This window comes from Pogona vitticeps, chromosome 2, assembly GCF_051106095.1.
Source record: "Pogona vitticeps strain Pit_001003342236 chromosome 2, PviZW2.1, whole genome shotgun sequence".
NCBI classification, from domain to species: domain Eukaryota; kingdom Metazoa; phylum Chordata; class Lepidosauria; order Squamata; family Agamidae; genus Pogona; species Pogona vitticeps.
The window spans coordinates 298,942,210-298,963,175 of NC_135784.1; the positions used below are offsets into that span (position 1 = coordinate 298,942,210).

At 41.6% G+C, this 20,966-nt stretch overlaps 1 protein-coding gene across 2 annotated transcripts in view; it reads left to right on the forward strand.

Annotated features, from left to right (window-relative positions):
* The first annotated feature begins 674 nt into the window (after positions 1 to 674).
* Positions 675 to 20,966, forward strand: part of CCDC68 (coiled-coil domain containing 68) — a 30,041-nt gene continuing 9,749 nt past the window's right edge. For both annotated transcript variants that reach the window (XM_020800283.3, XM_072992915.2), the window contains exons 1-7: positions 675 to 6,556; positions 10,819 to 10,961; positions 12,466 to 12,552; positions 14,581 to 14,718; positions 17,413 to 17,538; positions 18,242 to 18,370; positions 20,494 to 20,576. In XM_020800283.3, coding sequence (XP_020655942.3) covers positions 6,538 to 6,556; positions 10,819 to 10,961; positions 12,466 to 12,552; positions 14,581 to 14,718; positions 17,413 to 17,538; positions 18,242 to 18,370; positions 20,494 to 20,576 — 725 coding nt within the window. In that variant the 5' untranslated portion in view covers positions 675 to 6,537. The remainder of the gene's footprint in view (positions 6,557 to 10,818; positions 10,962 to 12,465; positions 12,553 to 14,580; positions 14,719 to 17,412; positions 17,539 to 18,241; positions 18,371 to 20,493; positions 20,577 to 20,966) is intronic.

The following is a 20,966-nucleotide window of genomic DNA, read 5'->3' on the forward strand; positions in this document are numbered from 1 at the left end:
CCCGGACCTCAAGCCATCTGTATTTGATGACTGTCAGTCCGAAAGTGGCCCAGTGCATCAGCTGCCTCCGGCCCTGTAATCGCGCGATCCGCAGAGCCGTAAGGACCAACGCGCTGTTGGTTTTATCATAATTATAAAAAGGACACACTGAGACAACCAGTTATTCCTGCACTACCCACCAGTGTGGCCGAGGATAAACTACCATCAAATGCCAACAACCCTTTTCCAGGGATAGGCGAAAAATCCCTCCATCCAAAAGCCAATCAGGATAGAGGTCAAAATTCCTATCCGGCCCCAAAAAGGTGACCCGAAAAACACACTAGAAAGAGGGTAGGCAGATGGGTGCCAAAAGTGAAAGAGAGCAAGCAACGGGCCGGCGCCTCCTTATATCGCTGCCGGCCCATGCCCTAAGTCACATGGCCCATTCGCTTACCTCTTCCAGGGCCAGGAGAGCAAAACCGGCTGCGCAGATCGAGGGCGCAACCGCACCCCTCCTGCGAGCGTAACCTTCTTAACTTGTGCCATTTCAGTTCCAAAATATATGCTATTTGCATCACTGCACAAACAATTTCAGCCATTCGTTCCATTCTAGGTATTCATAAACTTGCAGAAAAATAAAATGACATGACGTTCTTATGTAGCCCTACTTCCAAGAGAGTGCATTTAGGGTCAGACTTAAAACACTAGTGCTTTGAAGAGGCACCAGCTTAGTTCTCAGTGAGGTGGCAAACTTGTATGAAATTGGACCCACATCACACTGGTGGTTGACTACAGCTCTGAAGAAAAAAAGAGTTAGCCTTTCATTGTAGAGATGTTCCGACGGCTCAGTTACTTTGGTTGCTGTTTTCTGTGCTTTTTTGTCATCATCAAAAAGCCATGCAGTTAATGAGCTGTGGCAACATCCTCAATATAGTTAATAACCCCATTATATTCTCTAGTGTGGTTTTATTTGAAATCTTTCTTTTCTTAATAATCTGAAGCATGAAACTTGCTATCTTTCCAGCTATCGCAGTGAGTCAGGATTTTCCCTGAACTCAGCAAAACCTAACCTTGAAAGAACAATTGTCTTTGAATGTGGTTATGCCTCTTTAAAGCCATTTAAGCCATTGGCTCTAAGCACACCCAGGCACTTTCTGTTGTGGAACAAACACTCAAAACTCCTCATGAACATTGTACTGCGTCAACTGAGTGAATCATTCTTCCAGACAAGCAAGACAGGTTCCTTCCCGACTGGAATCAGCAGTGACAGCATTGTTTGGGTGACAGTTGTCTTCTTATGTCTTGCATGCCTCATCAGAGGGAACGCAAGTCATGGATTAAGCATGAAGATGACTCAAGAGTGTCATCCTGGTGGTGGTGACAACTGTCAACTGGGAATAATAAGCAAAGCTGAACTCAAAGTATCCAGAGGGGATTGTATTTAGGTAGCCCTAAGAGGAGCTGTGGGCTGTCAAGTTGATTCCAGCTGACAGCAACCCTTCTCAGGGTTTTCTTGATATAAAGTATTCAGAAGTGGTTTACCAGTCCTTTCTTCTGGGAGTGATGTGAGGCCGTGTAACCTCTCCACCTTACCCTTTCTACTTGTACTCATGATACATTAAAAAAATTGACCAGTGAAGCTGATACCTTCATGGGATAGATTATGCCTTGGGCATCAGGCAGAGTGAGGTAGCTGCCTCATACAGCAGATCTGAGGCATTGTGGAAAGAGAGTAAATTATTAATTCTTTAGAGGTGGTTGTAGGTTTTTCGGGCTGTTTGGCCGTGTTCCGAAGGTTTTTCTTCCTAACGTTTCGCCAGTCTCTGTGGCCAGCATCGTCAAAGGACAGGAGTAAACCTACAACAACCATCAGGTCCTGGCCATGAAAGCCTTCAAGGATACATATTAATTCTTTAATTTGTCATTTTTTTAAAAAAAAATTGTTGTTTAACCTGCCCTATCAAGAATAGTGAGAGGCATCTGTGACAATTTTTTTCCAGCTGCCTTTACCAGAAGGATTCAGCAGTTTTTGAATGTTCAACCTGGTTGGGTGGGAGATCCATTTGCTGCTCTGCTTCAGGTAGCAAAGTGCCTTGGAGGTGGAGGCAAATGTGATGTAACATTTTCTTAGTGACCTGGCACACCATAGTGGATGTTACCACCCCAGTAACTCTCACTGTTGAATACCTTGATCTGGAATGGATTTGTACCATCTGAATTGCTTTCAGACTGCAAAAGAATTCTCTGGTTTGTAGCAGAAAGTGGCTGCTAAGTGGCTGCTTCGTGCACAGTGATGACCAAAGATTTCTGAAAGTCATTTATAGGCAATGGGGGGGGGAGATACAAATCATCAAGGAGGAGGATAATCAGTAGGCAGTATTTGAGAGGAGAAGGTCAGGAGGATCATGATTCACATTTTGAAGAGGGGTTGAAAATTAGAGGTGCCTTGGATAGCTGCTTCTGTGATATTGTGGGGCAGAGTGAATCAACATACTATAAGGTGATTCTAAAAATGGGGGAAGCCAATTTTTTTAAAATGCAGCTTTTCAACAGCCCTGACAATTGCTTTGTGTTTGGGTGAGAAGTAGTTAACTGAGGATAAAATGGAGTCAGATTCTTGTGGGATTTTCCCTCAATTTATGTCCCTCTGTGAATGGTAATGAACCCAAGAGGGTATCCTGTAGACCATCTTGACTTGCTGCCATTTGTGTTGTCAACATTCAGGATGCCCTTTGCTATGAAAAGCTTGGCATCTGTTTTCCTGCTGGTAATACTGGCACAATGTTGCACTGGAATAGCAGACCATTTCCTGGTGGTTTGAATCGTGGATAGAGAAGCACAATAGCCCACATTCATAAACCAAAGGTCACCCTTTTCCAGACACATCCCAATTTTCTGATCTCCTTCTTAAACTCTGATGCTTAAAAATGGACACAAAACACCATGTTTTGTTACTCTGTTTTTGAAGAACTGAATAACAAAACAGGGGATTTGTGTCCATTTCTTAGCATCACAGTTTAAGAAGAAGATCAGCAAGTTGAGATGTCCCTGGAAAAGGATGACTTGGATGGTAAAAGATCTGTAAACCAACTCCAATGAAGAATAGCTGGATATGTTACATGTGGAAAAGAGAAAGCTGAAGACTGATCTGAGAGTCATCTTTAAATATTTGAAAGGGCTGTCATATGGAAGATGCACGGCAGGAGAGGAAGCTGAACATGTTCCATATGCATTGTCTCCAATGCATTTTTGGTATCACCTGGCAGGACAGAGTTCCAAATACAGTAGTCCTAGAACGAGCTGGAATTTTTAGCATGTCTACATTATTGAAACGGCGACGTCTACATTGGTTCAGGCATGTCATGAGAATGGTTGATAGCTGGATTCCAAAAGCTCTCCTGCATGGAGAATTAGTGCAGCGAAATCACCCCAGAGGGAGACCACAGCTGCGATACAAGGATATCTGCAAGCAGGATCTGAAGGCCTTAAGAATGGACCTCAACAGATGGGAAACCTTGACATCTGAGCGTTCAGCCTGGAGGCAGGTGGTGCAGCATGGCCTCTCCCAATTTGAAGAGACCCTTGTCCAGAAGGCCAAGGCAAAGAGGCAGTCCTGAAAGCAACAAAATTGGGGAGCTGGATATGGGACAGATTGTATTTGTCTTCAGTGTGGAAGGCATTGTCACTCTCGAATTGGCCTTCTCAGCCACACTAGATGCTGTTCCAAGTCCTCCATACAGAGCACGTTACCATAATCTCTTGAGACTGAAGGATGCCTAATCAAAAATCATATGGAAGATGGAGCAGGCTTATCTTCTGTAGCTCCAGAGGGTAGGACCTGAAGCAGTGGATTCTACTTACCAGAAAGAAGGTTTCAACTGAATGTTAGGAAGAACTTCATTTCATCGAGAGCTCTTCAACAAAGAAATGGACTATCTCAAGGCTGTGGATTCTTTCTCCCTGAAGGTTTTTAAACTGTTAGGGAAACTTTAGCTATAGATTTCCAGCTCTGTTCAGGATTTGAAGACCTTTGGGTTCCTTTCCAGCCAGCTCTTTAATTTTATGGCCAAAGTCCTAGTCAGGCTTTACACTTGAGTAAGGGCACTTGTGCCATGATTTTTACCCTCTGGATTGCTCCCCTTTGTACGATCAGTTACATGACTGGTAGCACAACAGATTTTGCAGTGAGTGCTTCACTGTTCAAGTGCAGGAGAGCCTTTTGAAGGGGCAAAAAACACACAATTGCCCTTACCTGATCACACAAGCAAGCAGAATTCTAGCCCGTAAGTCCATGATTCTAAATCCAGTTGGTCCCAACGAACATAGACACGCTGAATGAATGAGACTAGTTAATATTTTTCATAACTCTCATTGATTCAATGGGTTTACTTTAGGCAGGAGTAACTACTACTGGCTTTAGCACCAAAGTAGCACAATTAAAAGGCATCTAGATTTGATTTGATTTGGTTATGGATTATTTTTGTTACCAAATTCTAAACAGACTTTGGCTGAAAGTAATAATGAAACAACTCTACAACACTGGTTGGCTGTATTAGCCTTTCTCCCAATGCTACGTCTTTGCTCCACTTCAGCTGTGCTTAATACTAAGCTTTGAAAAATATATCAAGAGGTCCACTTCAACATCTCTACAATGTTTCATCCGCTGGCAACATGGGGAGTCATAATACCATGTAGAATATGTTAGAAGGATTATAAAATCAATCTGTATGCAGAAAGTATTTTCCATACTTTAAAGAACATACCTTTATATCTGATCTCAGTGTTATTATTAAGTAGTGGTGGATTAATATGAATTAATGTGACTTTTAATTATTCCTGCATTGAATTAGCATATGAACAATGAGTAAGAACACCCACCCTACTTTCCATATGCTTAGATAATGTCATGCACTCAAGTGTTGCACCTGGCACGGTTTCAAAAGGTACATTCTCTCTGGCATACATGAGACAAGGGAAATTTTTTCTATTAAAGACACGACCTCCCACTCACAGTCAGAAAGGCCTGTGGTTTAGTGATGGACCACATACGTTTCAAGGAGAAGCTCCCAGTTCTGTCCATGACATGTCCAGGTAGACTGGGAAAGGCACCTGTGTGAACTCCTGGGAACCTACTGCTTATTGGTGTAAGTTTCCATCCACTATCTAGGCAGCTCCATCTTGAGCTAGATGGACCTATGGTCTGATCACATATCTAATCAGGAGATGCATATTTTATGAATTGCTCCATCTCCCTTCACATGAAGGATCTCACATTAAGCAACTCAACCTTCCTGCTTCCTGCTACCTGCAGATGTGCTCCAGAATGTCCCCAGCCTTTGATTTGGGGACATGCAGGAATTCAGAGACATTGGGAGTCAGTTCTTGTGGATGAACACAGTAGAGTACAACTGCTAGTTTTCGAAGTCCCTGTACTGAAAAGAGTGTGTTGCAAAAGACTTTTGATTGACTGATACAAGTGATTAATGTAGGCATCTTGTGGGACTTCTGTAACGGGAGATCAGTGAATGCAGGTGGGCAGGCAGACAAGCAGCAGTTTGGCAGCTGTATTTATGAAGAAATGAAAAAGATTGTTGCTCTAGAATAGAGCGTGCGCTTTGCATACATAGCATTCCATGTTCAGTTCTTGCCATCTCTAGTTAAAAGGATCAGGTAAGATGAAACTGTTTGTCTCTCTTTCTTTTCAGAATAAACTATACAGTGGTACCTCAACTTACGAACGTCCCTACTTGTGAACGATTCATGTTACGAATGGCTCTGTTCACAAAACTTTGCTTCGACTTGTGAACAGAGCCTTGACTTACGAATCCAAATAAATAAATAAATAAATAAATAAATAAATAAATAAATAAATAAATAAATGAATGAATGAATGAATGAATGAATGAATGAATGAATGAATGAATGAATGAATGAATGAATGAACCCTTTCCTGCCCTTTTTTTGACCTAAGTTCATCTTAGGTCAAAAGAAGAAAAAAATTCACCCCCTAGTGGTAGAGTATGGATTAACCATACAAATACAAACAGCGCCTCGACATACGAATGGAAAACAGCTGGAACAGATTAAATGGTTTTCAATGCATTCCTATGGAAAAGTTTGCCTTGACTTATGAACTTTTCAACGTACGAACACCATTCCAATACGGATTAAGTTCGTAAGTCGAGATACCACTAGAGTGGTCCTTTAGACCTGATGGGCGGGGTATAAATCAAATAAATAAAAATAAATAAATAAATAAATAAATACCACTGTATTGGCTTAGATGGACAGTTAATTTGTCCCAACGTAAGGTGGCTTTCTAAGATCCCAGTGGGATGAGGGCTATGATCCAATGATGAGCAATTATACAAAGCAAAGCTCCCCAGCTAGAATTCTTTGGTTCTATTTATCATCCTTTCTCTGCATCTCATTTCCCTCTTTTCAATTCTTTTCATCCCTCAGACGTCCTGCACACCAACTGGGATTCTCGCCCTCAGGATAAGTACAATCAAGTGTGCTCCAAAGAATCTTCAGGAAAGGGCAGTGCCTTTTTTCAGCATGAGCCAGAAAGAAACAAGTATGTAATGATGATTGCTTTGGGGAATGAGAACTCCTTTGCCCTCAAGAAAAATGGGAGGGGTTTTAAAAGGGTGTTTATATAGATGTATGAGATGTCATGCATCAACTGGGCATTTTTCTAACACCATCCACAATCTAAAACTTCCAGATGTGGAGACTCCCATCACCTAGCAGACATAAGTAATGAGGGATAGTGGCATCTGTGGATGAGTCTAAAACTGCTAGCATGCCAGATTAGGGACAGTTGGCTGTTTTAGTATGATCATGTTGAGCTTCATAACCAACGTCGTTCTCACCAGAAATGCTTTCTCGTAAGTGCGGAAAGTCAACTGTGACCGGGTGGGGGTGTGGAAAATTTTCCATTTAAAAAAACACCATTGCCTCATACAGTAAATTGATAAAATAACAGACAAATTGGGAAACCCCAAAACTGTAACTAACTTTTATAAAGATAACTATGCATAGGAAATAGCTATTTATCTAATACATGTACTTCGAGGCATGTTAAATTTAGTTTTTTTCATAGCTGTTGTGCCTGTGTTCTTTTCCTTTAACATGTAAACAGTTGAGGAGAAATTGGATGCTACCAAATTATTCTGCTTTGAAATATTTACAGATATTCCACACCACTGCAGGAATTTACTTTGAAATTGATTTGTTTGAATTTGACATGTGCCTTATTTTTCTTAAATCAAATATTTCATTTGAAATCATTATGGGCATTAGAAGAAATTTTCAGATTTTTGTACACTTGCTTATAAGATATAGGGTTCACATCTATGGTAAAGTGGATCCCAGTCATTTGAGGGCTCTGGAAAACTGTGTGGAAAAAATCAGGAATTAAAATCCACATAGTAAGTTCCTATGAACAGGTTGAGCATTGTTTGTTTGTCTTGCTATATGACACTCTAGAAGTCCATTGCAGTATGACAGATCATAGCATTGGAACCTGGAGGGTTAGATATCAGCTTGTGACTCACTTAACAGAATCCTGTTGGTGATTTACGTCTGCCTACTTAAACTGTGTAGGTCAGTGCAGTAGATGGCTGTTAATGCATGAGATAGTGTTTACGCTACTAGGTGAGTACCTATTGCACAATCAGATGGGCATCTCATAATACAGTTATTGCTTGGTTAGTTAATGTCATTTCAATGCTGCGAGTTACAAATTTAACATACACATTCATAAACCATTAATAAGATTATGGTCACCATGACCTCGTGGCGCAGTGGTTAAAACGCTGTACACTGAGCCTCGTGGCGCAGTGGTTAAAACGCTGTACTGCAGCTAAAACTGTGCTCACGACCTGGGGTTCAAATCCCAGGTAGCCGGCTCAAGGTTGACTCAGCCTTCCATCCTTCCGAGGTCGGTAAAATGAGTACCCAGCTTGCTGGGGGGGGGGGCAATGTGTAGCCTGTATAATTAAAATTGTAAACCGCCCGGAGAGTGCTTGTAGCGCTATGGGGCAGTATATAAGTCTAATAAATAAATAAATAAATAAATGACACAAAGAAAGCTTGGTCACAGGCCCTTGTAGCCATTTCACCTCAGGTGATCATAGGCAGGCCACATATCTCTGAACTCAAGCCAGATTTAGGCTAAATATCAGGAAAAAATTCTTAACTGTTAGAGCAGTACAACAATGGAGCCAATTACCTCGGGAGGTGGTGAACACTCCAGCGCTAGAGGCATTCAAGAGAAAATTGCAGAACCAATTGTTAGACCTGCCTTGATTTGGATTCCTGCATTGAGCAGGGGGTTGGATTCGATGGCCTTATAGGCCCTGTACAACTCAATTATTCTACGGTTCTATGATTCTGTGATTCTATGAACTCCGTGGAGTGTGGTTTTCAAGGTGCCTTATGTGACCCCTGGGGCAGATGATTTAGACCCTTGTTGCCTGTCTATCATTCGTTCCTCAACATGCTACATAAAGCTGTTGGGAATTTCAATTCAGCAACATCTGGGAATCCACAAGTTGCCCGTCACTAATGTAGATGCACAGCATCTACACGACTGAGCAAAGGTGGCCTCCCTCCCCTTGGTTAACTGAAAATTATAAGAGGATATTAGACACTGCTAAGGCTGTAATGCAGGTGCTTTTTTAAAAAATAAAACAAATACGTAGGCCTGAGATTAATTCAACCAACACTGGATGTCACCATTGTACTACACAAACAGCACTGATATGGAGCGTGGCAGGCTCCCGTTTTCTTCAAGTCAGTCGGAAAATAAGACTTTTCTCCGGCACACAGCCAAAGAGATGTTGTCCCCTAGTATCTGTGCCTATAATTCAGAAAAATCAGTATTACTGCTTTATATGGACAGATTTTGCCAGCCACCTTCAGATTTTGAAAACTAGAGCTGCATCAAATATGCTTGAACTAGGCTATTTATTTTGAAAAGATTACAATCACTGCAATCAAGCAAACTGCTGGAAAATACTAATGTTCTGCCTGCATGGTTTCTGCTGTTGGTTCGCCACCTTGCTTCTTCTTCGGAGTTTTCTCGCCCCCTGCCCCCCCGTCCTCTCTCTGACTAGTCCTCAGCTGTCATTTAACATGATGTAACTACCTGCCTCTGATGTACCGTCACAGTATCATCCAGCATCACCCAGATTAGAAATGATCTACAACGTTCATTTGTGCCAGAACATTTCTGAAACATTGACCTTGTTTGTAATTTATGTGGAAAAGCCAGAAACTAGAGATACTGCAGCTGAAATCCTGTTGCACAGCTCTTTGCCATGTAAGGCTGATGATGTCGCCAGCTGTGGCGATTTTTCACAAATTAAACAATTCTAATTTCACCCCCTCCCTGAAAGTCCAGAGTGTCCCTTGGGATCCCTTTTGCCACTTGGGAGGGCTGCAGAATGGAAGCAGGAGGGGTGGGGGGAGTCTTTAGTTTCCAAAAATTATCAGTGACAGCAAAATCATGCAGTGGCAGCAATTTTTGGTAATTAAAGACTCTTCTCCTTCAGCCCCCACTGGTTTCCCAACAATGGGAAGGATTCCACGGAAGCCTCAGTTTTACGAAAGGAAATCAGAAATGTTTTCTTTCCTTCTTTTCTATCCTTTTAATGACCTTTTGCAAGAAGCTGAAATAAGAACTGCTGGATAGTTCAGGTCTCTGGTTGGGAGTTCGATTCCACACTGGGCTTTCTTGACAGGGGCTGAACTCAATGATCTGTAGGGTTCCTTCCAGTTCTACAGTTCTAAGATTATATTATATCAGTGGCTGCATCTAATGATTAGACATGGGAGATTTGCATTTTATCAGAGCTTCAACAAGTTCCTCTTTTGGATTACAACATTTAGAAACCCTTAACTGTAAACCCCCCCCAGTTCCTTTTTTTTGTATGTTAAGCTGGCCAAACATACCACCTGTGTCCACTTTTGGTAACATAAACCCTCCAAGCTGTCACAGAATTTTGAATGTTTGGTTGAATTCCTGTAGCTATGCAATAAAAATGCCGGGGTTCACAGAGCAGAATAGCTTCAAGATTACCAGATTAGTCCGTCCATCTTTCTCATTAACTGGCACTTACAGTCTAAATAGCTCACTCTGAGACATCCATGAGAGAAAGAATAAAGGACTTCATTACTTACAATTGAACAGATCAAACAGAAAACCTGCAAACATGATGGCCTTTCAGCAACAGACTTCAACAGACTCCTAACTGCCAGCGTACAACAGAGAGGGAAAAGAACTGAACAGAGAATTGGGGCTATATTTGAATTCAGGGGCAGGAGGGAACAATTGGTTAGTGCTGGATAGATTGACAGCCCAGGAAGCCCCACCCCCAGCCAAACCTACTAAAGGCACATGTAAAGTTGCAAAAACTCCAACACAACCCTCCAGCTGGGGCATAGCCCTACTTGCTCATCTGTCTAGGAGTAAGTGATAACTAGACACAGTAGAGAAGTACAGCTTGGGTATGGCAATCTGCAATGGGATTGCCATAGAGCTGGGCAGATGAAAAGGAATAACTCAGTCCTAGTTTAGGTGACCCTAGCTCAGGGTCTGGCCATTTTATGGCATATTGGATTTTTTTGGACTCCGGTTCCCAGAATCCCCCAACTAGCATGGCTGTTATCTGTGCCAGCTAGGTGATTCTGAGAACTGTAATCTAAAAAAGTAACTTTTCCCAAACTTTATACTATATCATCAAGTTGTAGCATTTAAGTCCATTAAGTGGAGCTTGAATCTTTATCATGTGTGTTATGTCTTAATTGACATTTGTTGTTATTTGGATGCAGATTGCCCTCCAATTAAGATCATGACTACCACTCTCATCGTGACACAACATGTTGTGAGAGAGAATCAAGGGACCAAAGGGAATGACCTTCTATATGGAACAACTGCAGCTGAGATTAATGAAGAAACTGAATACATTAAAAAGGTATGGCCATTTCTATGAGCATATGAAGGAGACATAGGTGATCTCAGACTAGTTGTCCATCTAGCCCAGAATGACCACTCAAGGTGTGACTATAGAGTGTGGAAAATATGCTTAGATTTGCTGTGATTCAGTTTATCAAAGTGGATCCCTGCTAGTTTCTGAAGGTGAAATTGTTGTAGTCATCTACATTACGAAAAGATTCCTTTCTCCTCTAATCACCAGCACCTTTGATCTGACAAGGTGCTAACTGGCAATTTCCACCTCTTATTTTTCTGAAGTGGCTTAGGACTAATTTTTTTCAGCAGTGACCCTTGAAGGCTTTTTAAAAAACTGTTTAGAGACAACAGTTTGGATATGACTTTGTATTAGGTCAGGCAAGTGCACAGGGCAGAAAATAGAGAAAAGCGAAGACTGTCCAAGAACTCAGGTAAACATCTATCCAAGGCCAGTGGTTTGAGATCTTTTAACTGCAGATGTCAAGCATTAAGGTTGGGCAAAACATATGTATTCGAACTGAGCTGCGGCATTAACTTATAGACCCATATTATTGGGCGGAGGCTACAATGGATGGATGGATGGATGGATGGATGGATGGATGGATGGATGGATGGATGGATGGATGGATGGATGGATGGATGGATGGATGGATGGATGGATGGATGAACTGGTGCATTGGTATGTTGTAGACCTCTAGGGCAGTGGTGGGGATCTTTTGGACCTACATATGTTTAGTACTTAAACATTATTAATGCTGGTTAGGGCTTTAGGGAGCTGAGGTCCCAAAACAGTGCGGAGTGAAAGATTCCTCACTTCAGCTTTGTTATCAACTTTATCTTTATTTAAAAACCTATATAAAAACCTCACAGAAAAACCTATAAAATGAATGCAATTGCTTGGAAACATGAGTCTCCTGTGCAGGAATGGAAAATGTTAACAAACAAAACTATAACTCCCAGAATCCCATGGGGGCTGTGGGATTCTGGGAGATGTAGTCCAAAACACCTGACATTTCCCATCTGTGCTCCTGTAATTATTCTTGTCAGAAAGGTGGTAGAGGTGGAAGTTTGCTGTTGGGTGTCCATGATGCCAAAACGTGGTTTTCCAATTTGGGCAGCAATGTGTGAACTGACTCATGAATGGATGTCAGAACCTACTTAACAGACAGAAATCTCAAGAGCCCTGCCAGAGCTTTCTCTCTGCAGTGCATCTGGGTTTGGTGGGTGCATTTTGAAGCTCAAGTCACTAAACATGAAGCGCTGATATCAACCTATAAACTAGCCAAGCATTGAAATGCACAAATGTACAGATGCCTGGATGTCAGTTTTTAGCAGACTTTGAAACTCATCCAAAAGTAATCTATGGACAAATGCTCAAATTGCAAAAATTGTAGCCGCTTCTAATGCGATGCATGGCATTTAATGGAACAGAAGTCCGATTTTTATCTGGCTTAGACTTCTAGGCAAATGTCAAGCTTGTTGTGATTGCTTCTGTTTTCCTTCTACAGATTAGAGCCACTCTAGCAAAAGTTCAGCCTTTGTTGGGTAAAAGCCAATCAAGCCATTGGATTGCAAATGGCCAGCAAGAGACAAAGGTAGGGAATGATTTTCTTGCAAGAAGGAAACAGAAGGTTGCATAATAGCCAAACTTTATACAGTGCACATTAAGGCAACCACTTTCCCTTTTCCATGGAACAGGGAAGAATGCTTACCCCTTATTTCCCTTAGTTCAGCTAGATCGTGGTATCTGAAAACAGTAGACTTATTGCTCCTCATAACTCCTGATTTCCACCCTTTGCATGTTCTGTCACACTGGTGAAACAGCAAAATTCACCATTTGTCTGACAAAATTGCACAATTGAGCCTCTCGTTAAAAAGAAGCTTGCAGGACTTTCTGAACATGGGAAGAGGTGACTGTGAAGGAATTGTGCTTGGCTTTTAGCTGCCTAATGCTGCTGATCTGCAAATTCAGGCAGAAAGGGTTTGCTGCCTGATGCAGCGTTCCAAGCGCTAATTAATCTTGTAGGCAGAGAATGTGGTCTCGGGGGAATCGGAAGCTGTTATTTATCAGGTCTGTTGTGCTAATGCTTTCAGATATGAAGCCCCAGAGAGCTGAGCAAATAGAATGAGATCGTTTATTGCCATGGGTGGAAAGAGGAAAACATAAAAATTGTTGCCTAGAATCATAAGCATCCTTAGGTCTCAGTTCAAGGTGGGAGTGAAGATGGGGCCAGATCCTTTAGCTTGCAAGCTTCATTTGGGGAACCCCACTGGTTCCTGCCTGACAGCAGCAGAGTGCAAAATTAGTGCTCTGTTAGGAATACTGACATTTGTTTGTCCATCTAGGCCAGGGCAGGATTTTTCTTTTCTTTTTGCAAACAAAGGCTGCATATTTAGGTGGGGTGAGATTGCCAGTGGTAGGCAGAGCAGCACAGCTAAAGAAGGGTGAGGACAGGTTGACCCCTCCCCCTCTTCCTCCCTCTGTTTTATTTCCCCCTCTTTGGCACACACACCCATCCATTCTCTTCCTCGTCCTCATTCACACACTCACACATACTGTACATCCCATCCTATCCAATCACATCACAGTCAATTCACGCAAAAATCAGTTGATGCACACGCATACACAGATCATCCTTTATTTTTCCCCTCATGCACACAAGTCTGCAATAGCCATCCCTCTATCCCCTTCCAAAGCATCCCCCTTATTCCTTTGTCATTAGACCTATTGCTAAAAGTGTGGACAATGCTGATGTAAAACCTCAAGCTACGTAGTGCAGAAAAGTCCAGATAGGAACCTATAGTGCAGATTATTATGATTACAAATCTTCCTCAAACATACTACCCCTTATTGTTTGGTTAGTTTTACCTCAACTTGTAATATTGTCTCCGTAGGTTTAGCCAAAGACTCTAGTGTTGACAAAGAATTAAGAAATGTTTATTTTACTCACAAATCTTCATGTACAACAGAAAAACAAACAAAACACATTCACTTACATTGTTTAATTGGTTAATTTCATTATGTGACTGACTGGTTACATAAAACAGCTCACTCAGACTCTAACTGCTGACTCCATAACTGTCAAACTCTAACACACGCTAACATTGCTAACTGACTTAGAATCCTATCTGAGTAAAAAAGGCAGGAAAAGGAATCTCAGGTATGTAGTAAGGGAACAACTGGCTGCTACCATGATTGACATTCAACCTCTGAAGTCCCTCCCATCCAAACCTCTTAAAGGCATAATATGTAGGTTGCTATAATTCTAACAAAACCCACCATATCCTATTGTTTCAGTTACGTGTGCCCACGTAATTGGGCACACGGTGTGTGTGTGTGGACACTCTGTGATTGTCCAATGCACAAGCTGGCTCTTTTTCCAGGAGGTACTGTGGGGTATCAAACACCGGCCTCCTGGCTCCATGTAGATATACTTCTTGCACACTACATTCCAGAATTGTCTCACTTTCTCCCCTTCTCTTCCCCATCAAACTGCATATGAGCTAATTCTGAAATCAGTTCACTCAGAAGGGAGCTGGAGTGGAATACAGGGCACAAAGAAGCCATAGGGCAGTAACTCAGTAGGGCATACCATTTCATCCTTGGTGTTCTTTGGTTTCAGCCACACCTGCAGGAACCTGGAGTGGAGTCTGATAAAGAACCCACATCCTTTGACTGCAAGGAGACAATGAAAAAGATGAAAGAAGCAGAAGAGGAGCTGTTACGGGTGAACCAAGAAAAAGAAATGTTAAATATCAAGGTATGTCTATATTTCTGTCAAGCACAAGAAGCATTTCTATGACCACAGCAACACAGAACAATCTTTAGCAATTCTGATTAATTATTTTAAAAGGACGACTCCAGAAATTGATGAGCAATGCACTAGGAGCTGTGATATTACCTGTGGCACATTCCTTTTGGTGCGGCAAGGGCTAAAAAGACTCCTTAAAAGAAATATTACAATGAATGGTAATCGGGAGTGTGTGTGGGTTTTTTGGGTCTGTAATGTGTATTCTATACTCCAAAATATTATTTTATTTTAGGTAATTTGATGGTATCTTCGGCACATCTTTGTTGACTTTATTATTATTATTTAACATTGATTAAAAGATGCTTTACGAACACATGCAAGATAATGGTGACTGGCATTGCTTTTCAGAGAAAAAAAGAGAAAGGCTACATTCATATATTGACTTTTAAAAAATAATGTTCTGCCTGGAACATGCAGAGAGGATTCACTCTGTATCTGAAAGATGGTTTTATTGCATAACTGAATATTATGCTGTATTAAACAGCTGTATAAATGCTAAAAGGTAGATGTTGGGAAGAAGAAGAATCAGTAATTTTTATGCTTCATCTGTTAGTTGCATCTCTGTTTTTGTTAAACATGCTGGGACATTTTCTTTTTTGTGGAGAAGCAGTCTTGCAGTTTCCTTCTTTGACATGCAGTCTGACGTGACAGAATCTGGAAAATGTGTCACTTAGTGTCTCGTTCATTTTTCTGTAAAATGGGTTTGAGCATGGATGATTCTACAATGGGGAAAGGAGACTTTCCAGCCTGTGGGTCTAATCCAGCCTCTGGATATTTCCAGGCAGGACCATCCAGGTATAGTAGAGATTCCCTTCTACTTTTACACAGGGAAGCAGGAGGAGGAATTAAAGTAGATGTGCTCTCAGATACTGGTCATGACTGCACTCTCTGGGGGGAAAAAGAATCAGTCCTGCAATAATAATAGTAATGATAATAATAATGATAATGATAACAACAACAATAATTTCAGAACTGCAGAGCAGAAAGGGGCCCTATAGATCAGTGGTCCCCAGCCTTGGGCCTCCAGATGTTCTTGGACTTCAACTCCCAGAAATCCTGGCCAGCAGAAGTGGTGGTGAAGGCTTCTGGGAGTTGTAGTCCAAGAACATCTGGAGGCCCAGAGTTGGGGACCACATAGATCATCAAGTCCAATCCCTCTCAAGGAGTCGACTCAACCTCCTAACTAATGTCTAGACCATTGATGACTCATAGAGTCAGAGGACACCACTCAGGCTATCCAGTCCAACCCCCTGCCATGCGGGAACATCCATCAAAGTACTCCCAACAAATGTCCATCCAGCCGCTGCTTAAAAACCTCCAAAGGAGGAGACTCCACCACCCTTCAAGGCAGCCTATTCCACTCCCGAACAGCTTTGACTATCAGGAAGTTCTTCCCAATGTTCAGATGGAATATCTTTTCCTGTAGTTTGAAATCATTGCTCCATGTCCTAGTCTGTAGAGCTCTGGAAAACAAACCTGTCCCTTCCTTGACATGACATCCCTTCAAATATTTAAACATGGCTATCATGTCCCCTTTTAACCTTCTTTTTGTAAGGCTAAACATTCCCAGCTCCCTAAGCCACTCCTCATAGGACACGGCTTCCAGACCTCTGACCATTTTGGTCTCCCTCCTCTGGACACGTTCCAGGTTGTCAACATCCGTCTTGAACTGAGGTACCCAGAACTGGACACAATACTCCAGGTGAGGTCTGACCTAAGCAGAATAGAGTGGTACTATCACTTCCCTTGAACTGGACACTATACTCCTATTGATGCAACGAAGAATCACATTGGCTTTCTTGGCAGCCGCATCACACTGCTGACTCATGTTCAGCTTGTGGTCTACCAAGACTCCTAGATTCCTTTCACAGGTACTGTTGTCTAGCCAGGTGTCTTCCATCCTGTATCTGTGCAGTCCATTTTTTCTGCCTAGGTGTAGGACCTTATATTTCTCCCTGTTGAAATTCATTGTGTTAGTTTTGGCCCAGGACTCTCATCTGTCAAGGTCATTTTGTATTTTAATCCTGTCCTCTGGGCAATTAGTACATAATGCAAAGGTTTTTGTGTTAAATACACTATTTTGTGCAGGGTTTTTTTTTGTAAAATGTTTTAAAAATGTACAAAAACCTTTCATAATCTTGCCTTGCAGAGAAAAATGTTCTAATTTTTTCATTCACACCAGTGAGAGCAGCATAAACAAAGACATACATTTTTATATGCCAAAATGCTGCAAGCCAGTGTTGTTGTTCTTGTTGTTATTACTCCTCTTTGATCTGATGCAGCACCTAGTGATGGTTTTAATATTACATTTTTGGTCCCTTTTTATATACCCATTTTACACGTGAATATGTCTTTTAAAAATTGCTGCAACATTTGGTGGTGGCATCTAGCAGGTTTTATCCAGGATATGCTTTCAAGGACTCCAGCCCACTTCTTCACCTGCAGTGTGAAATCGTTGCTCTGGAAAGCTTCTTTCAAATAAAATTCTTCAGCCTTCAGAGTAACACTAGGCTCTTTACTGGTTTTTCTTCAGCAGACTAACATGGTTGCCCGCGCTCTCTGGGAAAGCTTTAAATTGTTGCCCCCTGTCTTGTAGAGCATTTATATAAGTGATCTATTCATGCCAGATTGAATCTTTTCCAGCTTGAGGCTTCGAGAGCCGCAGGTGCAGAATCTGTGAAGAATGCCTCAGAGAAATTCCATGAAGATTATCAGAAGCGCTTGGGGGAGCTGAAGAAAAGGCAGGAAGGAATCATGCAAGTAATGAAGGTATATAGTTCCGAAAATGTCATCCTTTAAGGATGGTTCTGGTCTGTAATAACATTTGGCTTATTTGAATGGATAGTAGGAAAAGTTACTTTTTGGGTTACAACTCCCCGAATCCCCCTGATCAGGAGATTCCTGGTTAGTTTGGTTAGTGGAAGTAGGCCCATTTGTTTAGTGGGTCTACTTTAGTTGGAGCAAACAGCTGGTTTGAGAATCATAGGGCGAACTCTCGTTGTATAACGTGAGTGAATTTATGAGTTTCGGTCCATTCCTTTAAAAGGAATGTTCAAGTTCCGTGAGATTCCTTGTTTCCAGGAGACAATTTTTTTTTCTTGTCGAGGTCTCTGCCATTTGCATAAATTGTCTTTGCAAAAAGCTGGTGTTCCTTCTTTCTAATAAGCAAGACACATATGGTTCGGTTTGTATTGCATGTGTTATAGGCCTGTCTGGCAGATTTGCTTAGCTTTGTGCACAGTCCTTCTTATCATTTGTTGCCTTGTCCAGAGTTTTGCAAAACGCCCCTCCCTTCCGTGGGGTATGGAGAACAATTTTGCAGTCCCTCAAGCTTGGATCCATGGCGAGACCAGGAGGAGTTTATAAACAAAGATTCGCTATTCTGAGCAGAGGCTATAGCAGTGTATTGCTGAAGGGCAGCGAATCTGTTTCTGTGCACTTCTGAGCATAACTTTTTTTTATTTTCTCACAGGCTCACAAACTGAAGCAAGAACAAAAATTAAAAGAAAGCACAGACAATCTCATTCCGCTGAATGGAGAACTGCTCGAAAAGCTTATCGAGACTGAAGAAATGGAAAAACGAGTACAAAGGATGGAAGAGGTGAGGCTGGAGGTTCTTGGAGGCTGGCGGGTCTTCCCCATCATCCGTGGGTGGATGATGCTACCTATTTTGTAGAAGCACATGGGCAGGCGGAGGAGATGCAAAATGGATCATTGTCTCCTGAAATGTCTTAACTATAACTTCACCTTTAGGGGAAAAAACACACACCAAGCAAAACATTCTCACCCTGATGGGCTGAATATCAGGAAGAACTTCTTAACTCTTAGAGTAGTATGACAGTAGAACCAGTGACCTCGGGAGGTGCTGAGCACTCCAACACTGGAGGCATTCAAGAGAAAATCAGACAACTCTCTGTCAGATCTGCTTCGATTTGGACTCTTGCATTAAGCAGCAGGCTGGACTCAATGGCCTTCTAGGCCCCTTCGACTTCATTATTCTGTGATTCAAAGGGTAATGCCTGGTGAATTTTTGGGAAGCAAAGAGAGAGCTAAATTGGGATTCCAATTAGGAGTGGCTCAAGGGTACAGTTCTACTGTTGTCTGTATCTCTCCCCCTGTGGGTAACTGAAGAGGATTAAATTACACAAAGAATTGTTATTTATAGTATTTGTCTACAAGCCTACAGTTTCCATTTTTCTTCATCATCATTCAAGAACACTAGGAAGGAAGCCTTTTTGCAAAGACTTTCCACACATCCTTGGTTGATGCACAAGCACGAGCAGTGAACAAACACTACTCTCTTTGTAGTAAAAAGTGATCACCAACAAGAAGTTATGGTGGCAAACGTATTACTCAAAATCCAAGCATCAATATCTGTTTTGTTCTTCAGGTGGTTTCGAGGGGGGCACAATTTGAATCATTGGGGCCAACGAGTTTTTCAGGAGTTTTTGAGGCACTGGTGACTTGGCAGGATCTGGGGAAGCTTAGGGAGATGGACCCCTGGGGCTCACATGCTGAATTTCGCCCGTCCGTCTTCTAAAATATAGGCGAACACTGACTTCTCTTTTTTGTCTCCCTCTCTTGTAATATTTGGACTAAAAAGCATAAAACATGCAAAAAGAGCCATTTTATGCCAGCTGCAGAACAGTTTGCTTGTTAACACCTACTCTTTTCATATTTCTTTATTATTACCCAATGTCTTGCAATACTTAAAAACCCTTTTGGAGTTCTCAGTTGAAAATACTGTACCTCTTGTAGAGAGAAACAGTAAACCGTGAAAATTTGTGTAATGAACACAAGACTCTGGGGACAAACATAGATCCAAATTATCATGGCTTCAGATCCTGATCTGGTTGAAGAACTGGAACTGCACACCAGTCGTTCTGTGCAGGTTACAGCTTCCAGTGGTTTTTGGATCACCACTCCAAGAATTCCCAACCACTGGCCATGCTGGCTGGGGATACTGGAAGATGTAGTCTTAGAAAGTAATTATTCCAGGCTCTGTGATAGATCTTGGAAGAGAAAGATGTAATCCATTTGGGAGAAGTCAATGGCTGTTGTGTGATAGTACAGTGGGGTCTTGACATAAGAACGGCTTGAGTTAAGAACATTTTGACTTAAGAACTGCTCTCATAGGAAAATATTGACTTGACTTACATACTTAGATTTGAGTTAAGAACTGAAAAAAACCACGTGGGAGGCCAGGAAAGTGCAAAATTTGAACTTTCAGTTAACTGTTGGCCAGTGAAAAGGGTGCCTGTCTGCTTCCTCACTCCTCCCAGAGTTTAGAGAGTGGATTGGGAGACAGTCTTCGGACTGCCTGGTACTGTACTGCCTGGACTGTATTTTCCCTGCCTTCCCTGAACCTTTCTTGACCTAAGAAAAAAAAGAAAAAAATATCCCCCTCTAGTGGTCGAAGGCAGAATAGCAGCTTCCCATTAGTTTCTATGGACGGAAAAGAGCAGATACGGATCAAATGGTTTTCAATGCATTCCTATGGGAAATGCAGATTTGACCTGAGAACTTTTTGACTTGAGAACCGCCTTCCAATACGGATTAAGTTCTCAAGTCAAGACCCCACTGTATGAGATTAGAGAAATCAGGAGACCAACATTTTATTTTAAAGAGTAAGACTTGCAAATGGAGAGGGTTGTGTGTTTTTTTTTAAATCAATGTACTACCATGTATGTAGAGTATGACTTTTGTGACTTTGCTGTTCCCTAGGAGAAGAAAAAGTTGAACTATAAGAAAAGAGCTTTAAAAGAGACATTGCAGCAGATGATGTCAAAGGCTGAAAACACAAAAAGGTTTGTAAATGGAACATAGTACAGAGAATGTTGTACTCACAGAGAGCAGAACACATTGTACTTCCTGGTCTTAATGAAATCAATAGAAAACAATCATGGTGACTAACTGAAATCTCATTGATTTCAGTATGTCTGTTCTGAATCAGACTATTTCTGAATACATAATTCAATGCTGAGATGATTTCAAATTTGCCGTATCTCGGTGCCCTATAGATGTGTCGGACTACAACTCCTATTATCCCCCAAGGCAGCAAGGCCATTGGCTGGTGTAAACATATGCAGTTATCCTCTTCATCATGTTTTCACTATATGAATTCCAGTAGAAGAACTCATCTGAACTGAGGAATGCTAATTAAATAACAACACATTGAAGTGCAATACAGTATGTGT